This window comes from Lepidochelys kempii, chromosome 9, assembly GCF_965140285.1.
Source record: "Lepidochelys kempii isolate rLepKem1 chromosome 9, rLepKem1.hap1, whole genome shotgun sequence".
Classification (NCBI taxonomy): Eukaryota; Metazoa; Chordata; order Testudines; family Cheloniidae; genus Lepidochelys; species Lepidochelys kempii.
This window is the reverse complement of record NC_136388.1, coordinates 92,814,344-92,833,956: the sequence shown is the minus strand read 5'-3', so window position 1 is coordinate 92,833,956 and position 19,613 is coordinate 92,814,344. Positions and strand designations below refer to the sequence as shown.

General features: G+C 38.6%; 1 protein-coding gene across 8 annotated transcripts in view; it reads left to right on the top strand.

Annotated features, from left to right (window-relative positions):
- AFF2 (ALF transcription elongation factor 2) overlaps positions 1-19,613 on the top strand; it is a 472,316-nt gene that overhangs the window by 100,207 nt on the left and 352,496 nt on the right. For 6 of the 8 annotated variants that reach the window (XR_012160619.2, XM_073358389.2, XM_073358388.2 and 3 more), the window contains one exon: positions 12,901-13,021. Coding sequence is in view for 7 of the 8 variants with exons in the window: in XM_073358389.2 (XP_073214490.1) it covers positions 12,901-13,021 (121 nt within the window). In the remaining variant the exon portion in view is untranslated. Of the gene's footprint in view, positions 1-12,900; positions 13,022-14,336; positions 14,440-17,342; positions 17,413-19,613 lie in introns of those variants that run through there. The other 2 variants (XM_073358391.2, XM_073358390.2) reach the window with 2 other exon arrangements.

Here is a 19,613-nt window from a genome sequence, read left to right as displayed (position 1 = left end):
GCTGGGGAAAAATGGTTCTCCTTTCTTACACTCATGAGATTTTGGCCCCAAGTGGCAGAAATCAACTCATCCTGAAAGATTTCCTTCGTGTTGAATGATGGAAATATCATGAGATCAGTTATTCTTGTGAGATTTCAGACACATTTGAACCATAATTGGGGGGGGAAATAATTACCTACTATGTTTGGATCTGACCTGGAACTAAAGCAAGCTCAGTCTTGGTCCCAGAGATTTGAATCAGACCCAGCCTAAAAATTCAAACCGTTTCAGATATGAGATTGTGGTTTTGGTCCATCTAAGGAAGAGAGATAGTGCTCTCACTTGTGAGTGACCTTTATTGGCTTTCAAATCCCAGTGCATGCTACACCTGTCTTAACTTTCTTGTTAATAATACATCAACCACAACATAATTTCTGTAAGAAATAGTTTTTCTTAAAAGATGGTATGTTTGCTTTAATCTTTCCTGGTGCAGAAGGTTCTGTGATTTACTGCCTAGTGTGTATGTGTCTCACTGCTTTCTGCTAGATGGAAGGTGGGACCACACTAAGTGAATTTGATTATTCCACGCTCGGTGGTTGGCCTGTGGTGGATATAAGCCCTAAGACTGTAAAACCAAATGGAGATTCTCTTTTCACTTAAGTGAGGGTGGTCTATGGCGTTGTTTTACTGGAGGTTATTTTTTAGAAGAAGATCTTAAATTGTATCACTTGTCAAACAGGAAATCTGTGCAACCATTGTGTGTGGTGTAAACAATGGCAGTGCAATGCCATGTAACTGGTAAAACTGACGCACAGTTGTTAGCTATGGAGACCTTTGAACCGCAGCCTGTTGATGATGAGGAGTTTTGCCTAACTGTGAGGAGTATATAACATATTTGGTCACCATTGCTCTCCTCTGGATGCAGTGTCAGACCTGCTCAGGTGCTTGTGATCATCTCACCAATAAGTAATGGGATCCATTCCAACACCTATTGAATTCCAGGGGAAAATTCCCATTGATGCCAATGGAAATTGGATTGGGCCTCTAGAGAGGATATAAACCCTAATACTCCTAATAGTCTATAATACTTCTGCAGTTAAAGAATCTTTCGTTATGCTTTATAGTAGGGTTCTATTTATAAATATTGTATAAAGGCTTAATAAATAATGAAAGACATTATAAGCATGTTACATACATAAGTAATATGTGTTATAAATTGCTATAAGCACATTAGTAGAAAAGTATTAATAATGGTTATAAGGAACCTGTTGGACTCGGCAGCAATTGGTTAACCATTTAGTAAAATACCTTTTAATCATGTATTAATCCTTTATAAAAATGTATACATTGTAGTTTAATACAAAGTGTGACTGATTCTCCTTTATGTCAAGTGATGGGGAGGGTTAAGATTTTGGAGCAGGAGGTTCTAGGTTCTTTCCCACTTAACCATGAAGTCTTGTGTGGCCACAAAATCATTACAGCTCTTGTAAATTGCTATTCTCTATGCGAGACGGATGGTATATTTTATAACAGCACTGAATAGGGAATGCATATTTGCTTGAATCTGAAATGAGGGAGCCTTGCAGTTGACCATCTCTTTCCTTTCTCGTAGACATTACTACAATAAATGAAAGCAATTATGGAGGATTTCAACTGAGAGAGGAATAATTTACTGGAAGATAATACCTCTAGCCAAGAAGCAAATCACAATACATAAAATTATATTAGACTTCCAGCACTGTTTGCCTACACATTGGGTGCTCTGGATCAATGACCTTACCGCACCTTGAAGCAGGGGAGGGGGGCTGTTGTCCAACTTGCTGAGGGAGGGGGAATAGCACTTTGCAGGCAAGGGTGGCAGGGGGGCTCAGAAACTGCTGCAAAAAGGGGAGTGGGTCAGCATGGCGATGCTGGGGAGTTGAAAAGGCTCAAGCTCAGCACTCACCCTCCCTCCCTTTGAGGTGGCAAAATACCAGGTTTGGTCAGGACCTGCTGTTCTTCTTTCAATATAGCCGAACGATGTGCATCCACATTTCGCAGGCACATTTCTCCAATCTAAAATTGGCAAATGATATGAAGAGTAATCCTGTTAAACTGCGATTTTACCTGTGGTGATGTTCCTGAACACATTGTAAGATAAAGAGTGTGTGTGAATGTGCTCAGATGTGTAGAGGCACGTGTCAGTAAAGGAGTGCATTTATTAGACCAGTAGAAGGGTGTGCTTCTGTGATAAAATACTTCATCATTTGAGTCTGCTGATTCATCTGGCTCCAAGAATGTGTGCTGATCAATGATTGTTTTATATTAGAAAGCTCACGTTAATTCCTGCTAGCTGCAGATTGCCTGGCATTGTTTCAATGAAATGCCAGTAAAATGAGGAGGAGTTCTGGTTTTTTTTTAAAAAAAAGTAATGTGAAAAAATATGTACCAAATACTTTGAGTAACAATGTTAATTAGAATCTCTTATAGTAATTATGAAAAAATACTTATTGAGCAACACAACCCTTGTATGTTAAATACTACTTGATTATTGAATTTGTGTGTGTGTGTGTTCCCTTACTGTTAGACCATCTTTCATCTTTTACAATGCCATGAATGTATAAAATGTAGCAACCTTTTGGGGTATTTAAAAATGTTGTAATAATACAGTTGAGGTATTCAAAATTTAAAAATCAATTGCAGCTATTTTTTTCAGAAGATCTTTTACTGCATCAAATGATCCTTTTGCCTCAGGAATATGCAGATACATGCTATTTGCTGATACATTCACAAGTAGACGCAGTCATGGCACCGTACGGTGTTTGCTGTAAATGTAAATTAGGGATAATACACAAAACACAGCTAAACAACCTTCCATATTATGCATCCATAATACACGAATGCATAGAATGCTGCTGTTAATATGCATTTGAAGTATAATGGCAGCAAAGAAGCTGTTAGGGTGTACACTCTGAATGCACATGAATGATAATGTAGACCTTGGCTAAACCTTAACGGGCTCATTGTCATCATGTCAGTTCTGAAGGAACTTGACATCCCAGAAGACATGAGTGGAGAAAATATGACTGTAAAAATGAAATAGGCCCATATTGTTAATCTCTCAGAGCAAGGAAATTCAGAATTTAGGCTGAAACTCCATCCTTAGTCTACCCCTCACAGCGACAGAGTCCCCTTTTAGTCACAGCAGGTTACCCATCTAACACAGCCTCCTAATCCAGCTCCTTTATCCTGTATGTAATTTATCTAGTGCCAAGACTCACTGATGAATTTCACAAATGTGTATATAAATTTGTTACAGTTTACAGTGTGGTATGATAAGCACTAACTAGAATACTGGGGTGTCAAGCCTTTCTGGGAAGGTCTATTCTGATGCTTTAACGTGTTTTAATTTACAACATATAATATTGGCTTAATGTTATCTTATTAGATGTATTAAATACCAGATACATCCTTCAATGAATAAAGCATCTTGGGAAAGTGTTATATTTAGCAAATGTTTTAGTGGATCCTTGTCATTTACTGAATTTCACAGTAGCAGTTTTATTGTAACCATTTTTGTTTCTTCTTGGGTTTTCGTTTTTCTTGGCTTGAAGTATTTTTCAGTTTTTGCCTTGCTGCTTGCCATATAGCAAATGTGAAATGACAAGAGGATTCTAATAGCGATCCAAAATGTACCTTGAACACACATTGTTAACCAAATTACAATCACTGCTTTCATTTACATGTGTCGCCTTTCAAAGGATGAATATGTTCTTTTAATTTGCTTTTTAAATATCCATAACGATGTCCCCAAGCATTTTAATAAAACGGAAACAGTTAATTATTGCCAAATAAGGATAACTGAATATATTGGTCTGTAGCTTGCATATAAATATTTCTGACAGCACTTCTCTCTGGAAGAGAAAATTGTGCAAATTGCCAGTTATTATAATTTTTAATAAATAAGTCTCCTCTTGACTTCATTCATTTTTTCACCCCAGTGCACTAGTGTTCAACAACCCATATTTTCAGTGGGACCATTTCTATTACAGAGTGATTGAGCTCTGATTTACACATCAATTACCCAACTTCATGGAGATTTTCATGCTCCCCTAGCTGACATCAATGAAGCATAACTGCGTAAACGCTTTATTTCATACTAGTTTTTGATAACTCAGACTGATAACTAATCATATAAAGAGACAATGCGCTATGATACAGGAAACAATAAATGCTCCCCTTTGAAACATCATCTCTTCTTTTATACTTTTCACCATTCGTGATCTTATCTCTGCTATCCATTCCTTACTATAAAGGTACCAGAATTTGTTCCTCTCAAATTCATGTTAAGGAAAGGTTTGAAGCTACATAATACTGAAATGGGCATAAACTGAACTAAAATACATTTTTCTACATGCTTAAGAAAACAAAGAAATAACAATGTGATATATGTCAGCTATGTTTTTAACCTCATGGTTTTAATTTCCACAAATTGCCTATGGGTCTCTTGGGGGTTATTTTGTATAGAGACTTTAATCTCCAGTATTTTGTATCAAACATGCTACAGTGACTGACATTGGTTTTTAATGTAAATTATTAAGAGCTAACCAATGACCATCTTGAGGGTTTCTCTGTATAGCTGTTGAACATCAAAGATAGAATATTCTAACATTAAAAAAAAAGTCATTGATCTTGAAACTCAGTGATAGACACATTGTGATACTTTTAAAAAAGTTTGTTCATTCTTCAAAAAACACAGCATTAAAGTAAATGTTTGAATGTGAAAGATATGTGATAGAATGTTTTGTTTAATTAATTAGTATATTCTAGTGTGGCCTGATTGGTCAGTGCTAACTAATAAGATTATCAAGACAATGTAATTTAAAATCTTGAGAGTGGTGGTGATTGTCAGAGGAGGTAGAGCTTTGCTGCTTAAAATGTAATATTGCTTGTGAAATGTATCATTTTACAGTGTAGTAAAAGCCTTTGATGTGTAAGGAAGGAGTGTTTAGCTAAACGGTTTTTTTTAAGTCTGGCTTTTGTAATCACTTTATTGACTAAATTCATTTCCCTAGTCCAGGGATTCATGCCAGAATTGCAACAAAAATAAAGACCCTGGGCCTGAGTTTCATTTACTCTGATGTAAATCAGGATTAACCCTGGTCAACTGACTGGGAGAGGGGAGACTACTCTCTGTGCCTGAGTTGTTAGTTTTTATACTTACCCTGAATAAAGACTACCAATGCTTTGGCTCCAGTCAAGGAAAGTTCTTATGCAGAGTCTTGTTGACTTCAATTGGACTACTCACGTGCATCAAGTTAAGCACACACTTAAGTGCTGTGATGGATTGGGGCCAGAGTGCTAAGTATTTGACGCGAACACCAACAACCTCCATAATGTCTGATCAAAACGAAACAAGAATGATATCCTGACATCTTCAAGGCAGAATGAGGAAGCAGCAATCTTTGACAAGTACTTTCATTATTCAAATAGCATAGTTATAAATTCACTGTTCTTGGTGCCTTGTTTTGGAAACCCCGTTTACTTCTGGTTTCCACAGAAGACAAGTATTTTGTTTAAATGAACTCTTTCATAATTTAAGAGTATACCATATTTTCAAGATAGAATGAAAAACTGATAAAGAATTATATTTGAAAGGTCAGGAGGCTGGATGCTAAAGAGTTGTAGTATGTCTTTTCAAATGTGGCTATTGAATATCTGTAAAACTCTGTCATTCTGCAACACCATTCAGATGTCCTTGAGTGTGCTGTCTGTTATGGCTGACTAGACTTCCTTTCTGCAGCTCTCCTTGATTCTTTCCAAATCTGGCTTCTGCTGTCCCCAAGCTCACTACTGGTTTCCCGCTTGCTAAGTCAAAGTAACACTCCTCTGTTTTTATTCTTGATCACTCTGCTGCATTTGACAGTTGATCGCTCACTCCTCTTCTTCTGGCTTCTCTCTATCTCACTGGCAGCTCCTTCTGCCTTTTGTGATTCTTTGACTTCCCCTCTCCTCTTATCTGTTGGTGTAGTTCAATGTGTTCATTTTCCTCCTATTCTCCCTCTGATCCTTTCTTTGAGAGAGCTCATCAACTTCCATAGCTTCAGCTACCACATCTCTGCCAGTGAATCCCTGTCATGGTATCTCCCCCGCCCTATTGCCACATCAGCTGTCTTAGTCATCTCCCTTTAAGACATCCTTCTCCAACCCAGTCTCTCTCTCTCTCTATCAAGAAAAGTTCTATACTTTCTCCAAAATCTTTTCTGCCAGCTTCTTTCACTTTCACAATTGATAACTGCGCTGTCTTCTCCATCTCCAAAGCTTTCAATCTTTTATCCTTTCTCTCACTTCTTTCTGCCCTCTTCCTCCAAATCCACTCTCTTGCTAATTCATGTTGGATAAAGGTTTTAGTATTGGGGGGTAGAGAGTAAAAAGTGGATCACCAAAATCCACCCTTACTTTCCACCCCCAATACTAAAACATTTATCAGAACTTTGCCATCTTTTGCCTTGATTTTGTAACGTCCCCTCTCGGCCAACTTCTCCCCTCTGCCAAAAGTGCTATGGCAAAAATTGTTGAGCCAGAGCTGATGTAAGTTGATTCCTTAATTTCAATGAAGCTGTGCCAATGTACACCAGCTGAGCATCTGGCCCGTCTTTTTATGTTCCTCAGATAGCATCTTCCTCTTCCTTGAACCTTTCACTGGCTTTCTTTCCCTTACTGCGTTGCATTCAATCTCTTTCTCACCTACTAGACCCTAGGTAATGTTACAGATCCCCTACATCTCTCTTCCCATTGTATCCTCCTCCCTTTTTTCTCTCCCTTTATGCTCCCCCAGTCTTTTGCCACTTTTTCCCACTTCTAGCATCATGACTTCATTTTGGGGGTCCCAAAGCTTGGAATAGCCTCCCATTTCCTGTTTCACAAATCCATCCTTAAAATCCTGTCTCTGCCTTTCATGTAACTTTTTATAACTTGTTTCTTCCAGGAATCCTTCTTACCTTTTACTCTTCATTTAGAATATAGTCATACCTTCCTTTACTTAAACTTTTGTGTCATTGGATTGTTTTGCCAACCTTAGTTTGTAAGCTTTTTTGGGGAGGGAATGTGTCTCATTCTGTTTGAACCTGTTTATTCCAGTTCAATTATTAATCTCATAAAGAGAAAATCTAGTAAAGATAAATCTATAATAAAATTAATAATAAAAGTAGTGTGTGTATATAAATCTAAGTATTATTATCAGCAGCTGCATCTAAGTCCTGATTCACCCAAAATATTGGGTCTTTGGCTGTGAAGTTTTCTTCTAACTCCCTTATTTTAGCATCTGAAAAGAATCTACCACCAAGGCGGTATCTGAAACCTCAGGAATCTGAAGCAGAGCTCACCAAGTCTTCCTAAGACTCGTGCGGATAGAGTAAGGAAGCTGAGACCTTGCTTGTGGCATATGAGTCAAATGCAGTTCTATTTACTTTTATGCAGGTTTGCTACAGTAGGGTATTACAAGTAGTTTTGTTTGAGACCTTCACCCAACAGTCGTGTCGAGGTGTTTCCTACAGCATTAGCTGGTTTTCTTTTTAAAGCCTAGAGGAGAAAAGCTATAAAAAGGTTTCACCAGCCTGTATTGAGAGTTCAGAGATAACATCGGACTCAGAACTGAGTGCACCATGACCTTAAGATCCAATCACAGTGTCACTCTTTGGATAAGGGGAAGGCTGACCTCATTCTTGTTCTAATCGGTTTAAAGTTAAATATGTGGCTTTCTGTAGTTAATGTGCAATGCAAGGGTCAGTGATGAAATAAATTTGCCGACAAATAAGTCATTGACCTAAATGTATAAGCAACCACTTCCTAGTGTGTAGATGCGTTACACGCTGGGAAGTACTTGAGGCTTTTATGTCATAGTGTGAGTGGAGAATTCAAAATTAACTTTAGTTTGTTTTTTTAAAAATAACATAGTGCTTGGAACTGCAGAACATGTGATAAATATAGATATTTGCAAATGGTGTAGAAGGCAGCAATTCACTTGAGGTTCTCCTGATGTCATAAAATGTACCAGCACAGTGGAATAGTTTGTAAACATCATCTGGGCCCCCGGGAGTGAGCTTCTGCCTTGTGCTTGTCTCTTGGGTGAATTAAATATATATTTTTTCTGGTTTCATGAGGTCATCTGCTAAAAGAGAAATATTTTAATGTGTTTGGTAGAAAAACACTGAATTATTGAAATTATTTACCTTTGTATACATAGTTAATATAGTAAATACTATATTAATTAAAGTTAATTAATGGTAAAGAAATTGTGCCACGTTAAATTAATGCTGTTTCATCATTTTGCCCTAATAGTTTAGTAACATAACTACCATCAAGTAGAGTAAATCATTTTATTGAGATTCATAAAGTGAGTGTGAACTAGTCTTAAAATGCTACAGTTACTCTTTTGCTCAGATATGATATAGTATAATGATTCCTTTCAGGGTTCTGAACAGTTTGTGTGCTTGAGGAAGGACACAGCTTTCAGATATCTAAGCCTAAAATAGTCATGTATTTTCACATTAAGGGTGAATTCTTGAAGTCAATGACAGAACTCTCATTGACGTCCGTGAGGCCAGGATTTTAACTCTAACATAGACTATGGCCGGGGTTGCTGTCATTTGTAAGCCTCTAAAATCCTGATAGTGCCACCCTAGTCACCCAAATAAATAATTTTTACTTTGAATTCAGTGGGATTTCTCACATAACTAAGGGTGACTCTTGGAGTCTCATCCTGCTTCCACTGACTTCAGTAGTAAATATTGTGGACAGAGGTGATGTGCGGGGGAATTAAGTGGGGTCACATCCCCGATTTGCTGCTTGGCTTGTACTGAGCATGCTCACACGGGCTGAGCCGGATGCCCTCACTCCAGCCCCCACTATTGTTAGGCATGGGCATCTCTGCTTGTGGAGGACATTAATGGACAAAGATTGGGCCCATAGTGTCATAAAAGTTTGCTAAAGAAATAGTACACTGCTGACAATACCTCATCCTGCCTTGAGTGTAAGGACTGGATTAGAAGACATCTCGAGATCCCTTCCATGGGGATACTATCATTCTATGACTCAAACTTGCAGTTCTTAGACAAAACTTGCTATTGAAGTCAGTGGAAATATCTTCTGTGAATAAGGTAAGCAAGCTGTAAGTTCTAATACTATACCGTGTCTTTAGGAACAGCCCCGAGTGTGGGTTGATGTGTAAACTGCATTACTCCAAGAGGCATTGTGTCTTAGAAACACTTTTCTAAGGCACTGTCCCTCCCCTTGCTCTGGGGATAAGTATGGATTAGAAATTTCCAACTGGTCTATACAAGTAGAAAATTACAATACTCCCCACCCCCACCCACACAGACTAAGCTACATTTTCCCAAGGTGATTGTGGAGCAGAGTGGAGCCAAGACTCCACCCTATTTCTATCCATCTACCCCAGAGTGGGCAGCAGCAAGTGTATAGCACCCACTTACTCCCACAGATGTGGACCCAAGATCCAGATAGCCGATGAAGGGGTGCAGTGAGGATTCTTTATTCCCGTTATGTCTCTATGGATGTATAGTCTGCCACAATCTAGCTTGTAGCTAGCAATAATAATAGGGTAAGTGGCTTTGGTATAGTAATTTAATGTCCTTTATTTTTCCTCAATAAATTAGTAAATAATGCTATAATTTCTACAAGAATGCAATAGTAGCATTGACCATAGTACTGTCCTCTAACTTTACACTAGCAAATGATCCCAAGGTAGTGATATCATTATGGCAGAATGTGTTATAAAACGAACTAAATAAAATGATGTTACATTTGAGTTTCCAACCTGAAAATTGGAAGCGGCAATGAAAATCAAGTTTAACTCAGCCTCACATACTTAGGTGGCTTTACATCCTGTTAATAAACTATACTCAAGTCCATTCACTCCAAGCATGAATGATCTTGAATTGCTCAAACCGATTATTAATTCATCTTTCTGATTTCAAGATTGTCTTTGTGGCATTAGTCTGTCTTTTTTTTCCCCCCGCCCTGTATGAAAACAAGTATGCAAGTCTAAGGATACATGGAATCATCAGGAGATAGACATATGCTTGCCTGCAGTCTCTGTGGGTCTTGCAGGTTCAAACGTAACCTGCCGGAATCGTAAGAACTTTAATTGAGTAGATAAAGAGGTCCTCATAATTATAAACTGCAGTAGGTATAACAAGAGGCTAAATACATAGCTGTGGTTTTAATTAGCTGGTGCTTCAAATTAGTAATTGTGGTTTCACTCAGAAATCAGTGACTTTATACACTGTCAAAGCCTCATCACTGTGCAGTTCATTCCTCATTATATCTCTCCATGTGAAGCTTCTAATACAACATCATACTGAGCTAAAAAGGCAAAAGTTGTAGATATTTGGTTATCTTCCAAGTACAGTAGAGCTCTATGGAGATTAAATTCATTCTCATCAGGATATCAGAATTCACTGTTCTCCGTTACATAAGTGTGTGCGCATGTATATATAAAATCTAGCAGGCAAATATTTCTTACAACGGATAACGTCAGTGTGCATACTTAATCTGCTATTCAAATTGTCATCTGGAATTTGTAGCTATTTAACGGACACAAAATAGAGCCAAAAGTCTTATAACAAATCAAATAGAGGTTGAAAGCACAGAAGTGTCCCTTAATACTTGTCGCATGAGGGGTTGTCAATGCAAGTGGATACATGCATCTCTTCTTTTTTTTTTTTTCCCCTCTTCAGTGTTTTAATTACATCTTTTCCCTCAGAGGAGCAGGAAGTAGTTTGCAAAGGCAAGAGACCAAAGTACTTCAGTCCTGTTCATGAGAGAAGTAGACGTGATCTCTCAGCTTGTCATCTAGGTCTGGCAGGTGCACAAAGTGAGCTGACATAAAGATAACTGACGTCTTGCTATCACTACTCTGAGGCGATAGACATTTTTTGTTTATTTGCTTGTGTGCAGAATTATCTGCCGCCGAAGCCAACTAATCTAACGTCCTTCCCTTCTGAACAGCACTAAATGAAACATTCTTTAATCACCCCCTAGGTCTAAGCTGGCCATTTCACCCCATTTTTAGGCAGGCAGTCCTCTTTTTTTGCGTGGTTTGTCCCCGGTCCGATATTGAGATAGAATCGGATATGGTTTTATCTGGTATCGTATGAGGACACCATTTTGAACACCAAGCTCTTATCAGTGTGATATAAGTGTGATATCGCATGCAGCATGCCTGTGAGATCACGCCAATGGGGGCAGAGTGGCATGCTCTTCAAAATGGCGTCCTCCATACAGCATGACCTTGTACGCATCATGCGTGCGAGGTCACACTGGCAAGGGCGGGGTCATCTGACCAGGTTGGGCCTATACCATTTCAGGAAGTACTGGAATGTCCAGTATTCTGGGAATACATGAGTGGTCCACCCTCCCTATGCCCACAACTAAGTGATACATAAATGTTAACAAGTATGCGGGATTGAAGTAGTTGTTCTGAATCACACTTGGCTGCAGTAGAATGTTGTGATGTAGGCACGTGTTACACAGTTAAAGGAAACTGAAGATGTCACTATGTCTAGTTGACTCCATAGTTGTTTCTCCATATAGGTATATTCTTTCTCTGTGTGTGTGTGCGTGGGCGTACATACACGTACGCACATAGCGTGCCTACATATTTATACATGTACACTTATAGACAAGTTGTACTGGATTTTTTCTGGCAGAAAGCACCATCTGGAAATGGCAGATTTTGTGTGTTTTTTTAATTTTAGAATGACTAGTTCTATTTAGAGACATGGTAGGTGAGGTAATATCTTTTATTGGACCAACTTCTGTTTGTGGAAAAGATAAGCTTCCAGCTTTGCAGAGTTCTTCTTCAGGTCTGGAGAAGGTAACAAGAGTGTCTAAACTAGATATAAAATGGGACAGGTTAAGCATAAGACGTTCACATATGCTGTAGGAGACCACTTAAAATGAAGTGGGCAGTTAAGGGTTAGCAGACAGTAGGGTGTTTACAAATGGTTGTAATGACCATAAATCTGGTGTCTTTTACTGAGTCTATGGTTTTCACTGCCCAGCAGAGTTAGGAATTTATGTTTTCAGGCTCATCTTGCAGAGGTGTTGTGCAGATTTCCTTTGAAGACGCTCACCCACGGGTGATAGGGTGTTTTTATCTTTTATCATTTTTTCTGTGAGAGTTCATTTGAGAGAGTAGTGATTGTCTGGTTTCACCCACATAGTTATTGTTGGAGCATTTGATGTACTGGATGAGGTACACCACATATGATGGGCATGGGTAGAAGACATGGATCTTGAAAGGTGCGTTCTGAAGGATATAGATCATTGTAGCAGTCTACAGGTTTTGTATCTATTGTTCTGGCAGAGTCTGGTGGCACTTTGAGTTGGACTGTGGGGAGCTTGCTTCTGATGATGAACTTGGCTAAATTGGGGGTTTGTTTGAAGGCAAGAAGGAGGTGGGGGTGGGAAAGATTTCTTTCAGGATGTGATCCACCATCAAATCTGAGTTGTAACTTTTTGATGGTACCCGTTATGGGTTCTAGCGTGGGGTGGTACTGGAGCAGGTTCTTCCATGGTAGTTGGATGGTTCGTTTCATGATGTGGTCTGTTTTTCTCATGGAATATCCTAGTGCAGTGAATGCAGATTTTAAGTGTGTTTAGGTGTGTATGCTGGGATTTCTCTTTGGAACAAATTCTGTAATATCTGAGTGCTGGGCTAAATAGCTGTATTTAGTACGGTACTATGATCCCAAATTTACATTTGGGAAAACTGTTGGATGGATTTCACTCTCTTTCAAAGTCATCGGTTTGAATTGCACTGTTTCCAGTGTTTTGTTCCTAATATTGTTAACAATGAATGTTTAACTGACATATGGGGAACATAATTGCTTGTCTTTTTTGTCTTATCCTCTTTTTCAGTCACTATGAGCAAGACCGGAGTGCACTTAAAAGGAAAGAATGGGAGCGAAGAAATCAAGAAGTCCAGCAAGATGAAGATCTCTTTGCTTCAGGTTTTAATCTCTTTGGGGAACCCTACAAGGTAAATGGCTATATGATACTTTACACTTTTAGAGTGTCTTTCATCTGAATGCATTTTGCCAATACTAATTAAGCCTTACCTCTGAGGAAGAAAAGTATTATGATGATCTTGATTGTCTGACTCTACAGATAGTTAGACCTTTGAAATTAGTAAATTGAAGCACAGTCAGGTTAAGTAACATGGCCAACGTTATACAGCATTTTGGTGACAAAACCAGGAATTGAAACAAGGAGTTTGGATTCATATTCCCTTTTCTGAACATTCTGCACACTCCCTCAATAAGTATATATTGCTCTCCAAAGGAATTTTTACTTAGGTTTTCCTAACTCCAAAATGACATTTAATCTCTTTATTTTTAAAGAGGAAAATATACTTGATTTGTTCAAACCAGAATCTCTTCGTTTAATTATGAGCCCGGAAGCTCTCCCTTTGCAATCATAATTGTCCAAAGAAGTGTTCAGGGAGAATGTCTGTTTGAATTCTTTGGGGAGCATAACAAGGATATCAAAGAGACTTACGATGAGACTTATTCTCTGTAAGGAGCTTTGCTGTCTGAGAATTTCATCACCAGGGGATGTCCCCCTTGATTATTTCTGCTGCTTTGATTTGTAGCCAGGCATCCCCTGATGGATTCATCAGAATGTAAATGTACATGTCACTTTCTCTTCCCAATCAGTGACATCCATTGAAAGGCCACCACTTTAGCATTCCATTTTATATTGTTAGCAGCTGTAGGGAGGATGAGTGCTCTTTGCAAATCACCAGTAAGGGAGAAAGACCAGCATCGTTATGAAGGGGTGGTTCATAATTATAGGTTGGGAGACTGTTTCAACCAACTGGGGACAGTAGTTTACTGGTTAAAATCTAATCTTGCAAAGTACAATGGGATGTTTTATGTTGGGCCACCCACTTTCTCACGAGGAGTTCACATTTACTACACATACAATCCCGTTGATTTGAGAGAGACTCCTTGCAAAGCAAGGCCCCAATCCTGCAACCATTAGTGCATATTCTTAATTGGATGAATGGGTCCTTTGATTTCAGTGAGACTACACGTGGAAGCAGAGTTAAGCTTGTGTGCAAGTGTTTGTAAGAGCTATAGATCCACTCAGTGTCAGTAAGGGTAGCAGAACCTAATCCATTGTGGTTACTCTGAATTACTGAATTCAGCTGTATCTACTACTGAAATATGAAATCCTGTAGGAATAAAAAGGGACTATACCGCACAGAGGATCTACATGCTTTTGATTTGGATGGGTTTGCAGCAGCTAGTTAATCTTTTCTTTTGTATTTCATAGCTTTTGGTTTATTGCAGATGAATTCGATATCGAGTAGCTCTTCCAATAATGGGATACTGATTGCAAAGGTCTGAAATGAGCATCCCAAATTTAAAAAAAAAATCACAACTGAGTTCTAAGGTGGGTTGACTGTACAGTGGCTCATTTTAATGGAAGTGTTTAAAATGTTCCAAATGACCCTAGTGGATCATTTCTAACTACTATATTATCTCTCCCAGTATGCACAGATTACGTTCATGAGAGATAACAAGTATGGCCCTGACACTGCCAACACTTATGCATGTGCTTAATTTGTTTCTATTCATATGCTTAAAGTTAAGCTTGTGCAAAAATGTTTGTAGAATCTAGGCCTCTTGATATAAAATGTTCTGTGTGCGAGAGGGAAAGCCAAATGTTGGGATGTTAATCTACCAAGAACATGCAAGTATGTGGGGGAACAGTTTTACAACATGTAGCAATATGATTGAGCACTTCCCTCTCCCCCCAATTATTTGTGTAGTTATGACTGGTATATTACACCACATAGATGAAGAAGAAACTTGACACATTCACTGCACTTGATGTAATGAAGCGCAAAAAAAAAAAAAAAGTTTTCATAGAGTCAGAGAGTTTTAAGGCCAGAAGGTCTCACCAGATTATCTAGTCTGACCTTCTGTGTGTCACAGGCCACCAACACCATGCTCAGGTTCATCTGGAGATGGAGTGTCATGATTACTCCTCTTGGAATTGTTTTTAGTCCTGGCCTTCTGCTCCCACCTAGTTAAGCTACACTTTAAAGATTGATAATAAGACACAGCATTGGAGTTTATGGGATTAAATAGATAGGAGACTAATGAAAAATCAAACAATATGAATCTTTGAAATAATTTCTAAATGTAGAGAAATAAGTCCAGATTTTTAATAAAGGCTTATGGAAATGTGCAAGTAAGAGATTGAAGCTTTACGAAAATGCTTATTGACCTCATAGAATTTGTGGGGGCAGTTTTTCATTGAGGATGTACTGTGTGTTTAAGATAAATAACACTTTCTGTCAAAGAGAGAGGTCCTGTAAATGCTGATTTCTTTTCTAGCAATGCGTATGGTTTTTGAGTTGGCGTTCTGAAAATATATTCTCATTATTGTCAAGGTTTTTTTTTTTTTTGTCTTCCTCCTCCCGTTCATTTTGAAACAATGAATTGGATGGAGAATTTACCCAAAATTAACTTAAACAAAATAATACAGAATTTTCTTCATGAGAATTAAAAATTATACACTTCAAAACCATTCTTAATATCTACTGTGCCCTCAGAAAGATATGTTTTAAATTGCTAAAATAGTCCCTACATTTTGAAATTTGTGTCCACTTGCTCAGAACTGGACAACTGAGTACACAATACCTGCATTTAAAATCTATGCATTTCTATAATAGCCCTTAAAGAATAGATATATTACTTTCAAAAATATCTATCATCACCCGTTTTACAAGGTGAACTTTTGAATACAACTTCTTTAGAATTGTACTCTCTTAGAACAGCATAAAAATTAGTGTAAAAATTGTTGTGTATAAATAAATTGTTAAACAACCAAACACAAAAATAATAGTTTTAATTTGTTTTAAATCCACAGAAGCAAGGAAAATTAAGACTATATATATCCTTAATATTCATTTTATATATCTATATCTATATATATATTTATAATAAACTCCACCCATTTTGTCTTGATTTTTACGTCAGGAGGAATTAAGGACAAAGTGGTTGTCTGATATTTCCTTTATAGCAGTGGTTCTCAAACTAGGGCCGCCGCTTATTCAGGGAAAGCCCCTGGTGGGCCTGTTTACCTGCCACATCCGCAGGTTTGGCCGATTGCGGCTCCCACTGGCCGCGGTTCGCCGCTCCAGGCCAATGGGGGCTGCAGAAAGGGCAGCCAGCACGTCCCTCGGCCCACACCGCTTCCTGAAGCCCCCATTGGCCTGGAGCAGCAAACCATGGCCAGTGGGAGCCGCAATTGGCCGAACCTGTAGACATGACAGATAAACAAACCTTCCTGGCCCGCCAGGGGCTTTCCCTGAATAAGCAGCGGCCCTAGTTTGAGAACAACTGCTTTACAGGATTGTGCTATTAAGGGCCCAATGCAGGTTCCATTAATGTTAGTGGAAATTTAACTGATGACAAATGGGGGCTGGATTTGACCCTTAAAGACAGAGTTGTGGTTTATGTTACAAAGCAAGTGCAGAGAGTGAACTCTGGGCCTGATTCGTGTTTATGAAAGAGCAGTGTAAACCAGCCTTAAAGTGAGTGTAAATGTAACTTATGCCCCCTTTTAAAGCCTCTTTACACTACCAGATGCAAAGGATCCTTGGTATGAATGAGAATTAGGCCCTCTGTATCCAACAAGAATAGTGCAAAGTGCACCCACTTAGTCTGCTCTGGTTGCTGCCGATGACGGTAACATCAAAAGAGAGCATGTTTGGACTTATTTTCCAACATTTTGACATACTGAAATTGTATTCAATGGTAAACCCTGTGTACTTTTAATGTGTGTGAGGAGAAGCAAGAGGGATTTGGGAATAGATTTGTTTCTTTTCCAGTCAGAACAAATTCTGATTTCAGTCGCATTAATGTAAATTAGTTCAGATTTACTCTGATGTCGCTGAGATCAGAATATGGTCCATTCTCCTGTATCCATAACCAGGAGTGGCAATGCCACTTGTCCAAAATAAATGAAGCTGCCAGCAAGAAGCAAGCAGACCCTCAATTAGGTTTGCAGAGGAAAGGGAAAGAGAAGGTATCCATCAAATGCAAATGGAGTGACCTTTCACCACGCATGGGGTCAGATCCTCAATTAGCAAAGTCAATAAAGTTAATGGAGCCATGCTGATTTACATCAACTAAAGATCTGGCCCATGAATTTCCAAAGGACCACAGAAGTTGAAGTGGGGAGAAGAGAATCTGAGAAATACAAAACATCTCTCTCCATCTCGTTGGTTCCCTGTTCTAATATCTCTGTTCTGCACACCCACCCTTCCCCATTCACTGCGGCAGTTAACCCAAAATGGGGAACTATTGGATGGAGCTGCTGCCAGTGCCACTTCGTATGAGGACGAGAAAACAGGTAAATAGCCAACACCTGGTAGATAAACTGTAGCTGCTTGGAATGTTAAAAATAGTCCAGAGAGACAAGGTGGGTGAGGTAATATCTTTTACTGGACCAACTTCTGTTGGTGAAAGTAACAAGCTTTCGAGCTCCATAGAGCTTTCTTCATAACCGGGATGAAGTAGCCTGAAGGAGAGCTCTGTGAAGCTCAAAACTTGTCTCTTTCACCAAAAGAAGTTGGTCCACAAAAGATATTACTTCACCCATCTTGGCTCTCTCATGCCCTGAGACCAACCTGCCGACAAACACAACAAACAAAAATAAGCCAGGGAGACGTAACTTCGTGGGCAGAAGTGCAACATAAATATAGTTTATCATGTGGCTCTCTGCCATGAATTATATGGATATCACCATCACTTGTATACTTATGGAAAGGCTGCCTAATCACCTATTCCTTTATTATGTCCGTCCATCTTATCTACTTTTCATAGGGGGGGGTGTGTGTAGAAAGATGTTCTTTTTATGTGCCAGAGTCTAATGCAGAAAATATTTCAAAAATATTATGCTGTCTACCACAATTTTGGCCAGCATGGATAAAGAGGTATGAGCACTGCCTATTGCCAGTTATGGATCATGTGAGCTTTCTAGAGGTCTCCCTTTCAAACACTGATACTGCTTAATTTGTCAGAGCTGACTAGATCACAGCCTGGGGTCTCATGTCTGCAGATGCTTGAATCAGCAGTGTAGGAATTTTCCTGGCAGAGGCTGCAGTTTTACTAGGGATACCCTTTAATGTTTTGCATTAATAAATAGGTTTGGATATAATTAGGGGTTTTTTTAAATTTTTTTTTTTGAGGTTTGCCTTGAAATAGTTCAGCTGGAGAAATAGGACCCAATTGAAAGAATTTTCTTTTGCATGAGTCTTTGGAGAATGTTAAATCTTTTTTAGGTATTGCCCCTTCACTGTGTTCAAGCATAGCATAAAGTATCTCACCTTCTAGTCCGTAGAGGTTAGTTATGCTGGGAGGCATGAGAAAATGAATGAATTATGAAACCTCAGGCTTTCATAGGAATTGTCACAAAACCCATATTAATTGGGCCCATAAGTCTGAATGCATTAGTTTTGTTCTTTGTAGAACCATAATGCAATAGCTAGTGAGCAAATTAGCCTTTCAATAGGATTTTATTTCTGATTTTTTCTTTAAAGCAGTACAGCCAAACATAGAAAAGTGTGCACTTCCTAAATTAATGAGAGGCTAGAGGGGTTGGGGGGAGTACTGCTAGTGGAATACTCAGAAGATACGTTTCCTTAATGGTGGCAAAACCACAGTTCAACTTGTTGCTCAGAAAATAGAGTAGAGAAGTTTCCTTTAAGAAATCAATGGATTATCCAGAAGAGGGTGTTAAAAATGTCCCCTACCTGGTAACATGTAATGGCCGGAAATAGTTAATTTCATTTTTGTAGTGCTTGTAGCAAGACTAGCCAGGCATACCCTGCTTTTCAATAAGAATGCTAAATCTGTTGAGGAAGAAAATAAAAATATTACTGATATGTGTCAAGACTTAAGTCTAGATTCTGCCCTGAATTACACACAGTGCCCCTCGTTGACTTCAATGAGGTCACACAATGAGGAGAGTTTGGCCCTAGGGGTGCATTTTCTATTTGTGTTTTACTGTATTTCAAGCTACAGTGGACTATCTCTTTATTGGCAGAGGTATTTATGTTTTGAGGGCCTGATCCAAAACCCATTAAAGCCACTGATAATCTTTCCACTGACTTCAGTAAGCATCGGATCAGGATCTGAGAGAGTTTTAAAATAGGCTCAGGAGGTTTAAATTAATTATCTCTGTGCTTTTCAGAAAAGGGTTTTTTTCATTAATACTCCCAGAAAATGACTACAAATAATAATACCTTACATTTATTAAGTGCCTTTCATCCCAAAGGACGTGAACATTTTGCATAAAACAGAGAGCTAGTGTTAAGTGAAATGACATTTAGCATTAGGTGACATGTTTAAAAAAAACCTGAGAGTCAGATACCTCTAACAGTAAAAATGATTGAAAATCCATGTATTAAAATTAAAATATTGAGTCTCTCTGTGAAGGCTTAGAGAAGAAGCTCTTTTATGTGCTGCTGTGATATTAAAATGTTACAGTGCAATAATGTGTTCCTGGTACTCTTTTTACTTTTCTCCTTTACTTTATGGATAGTAAGTTAA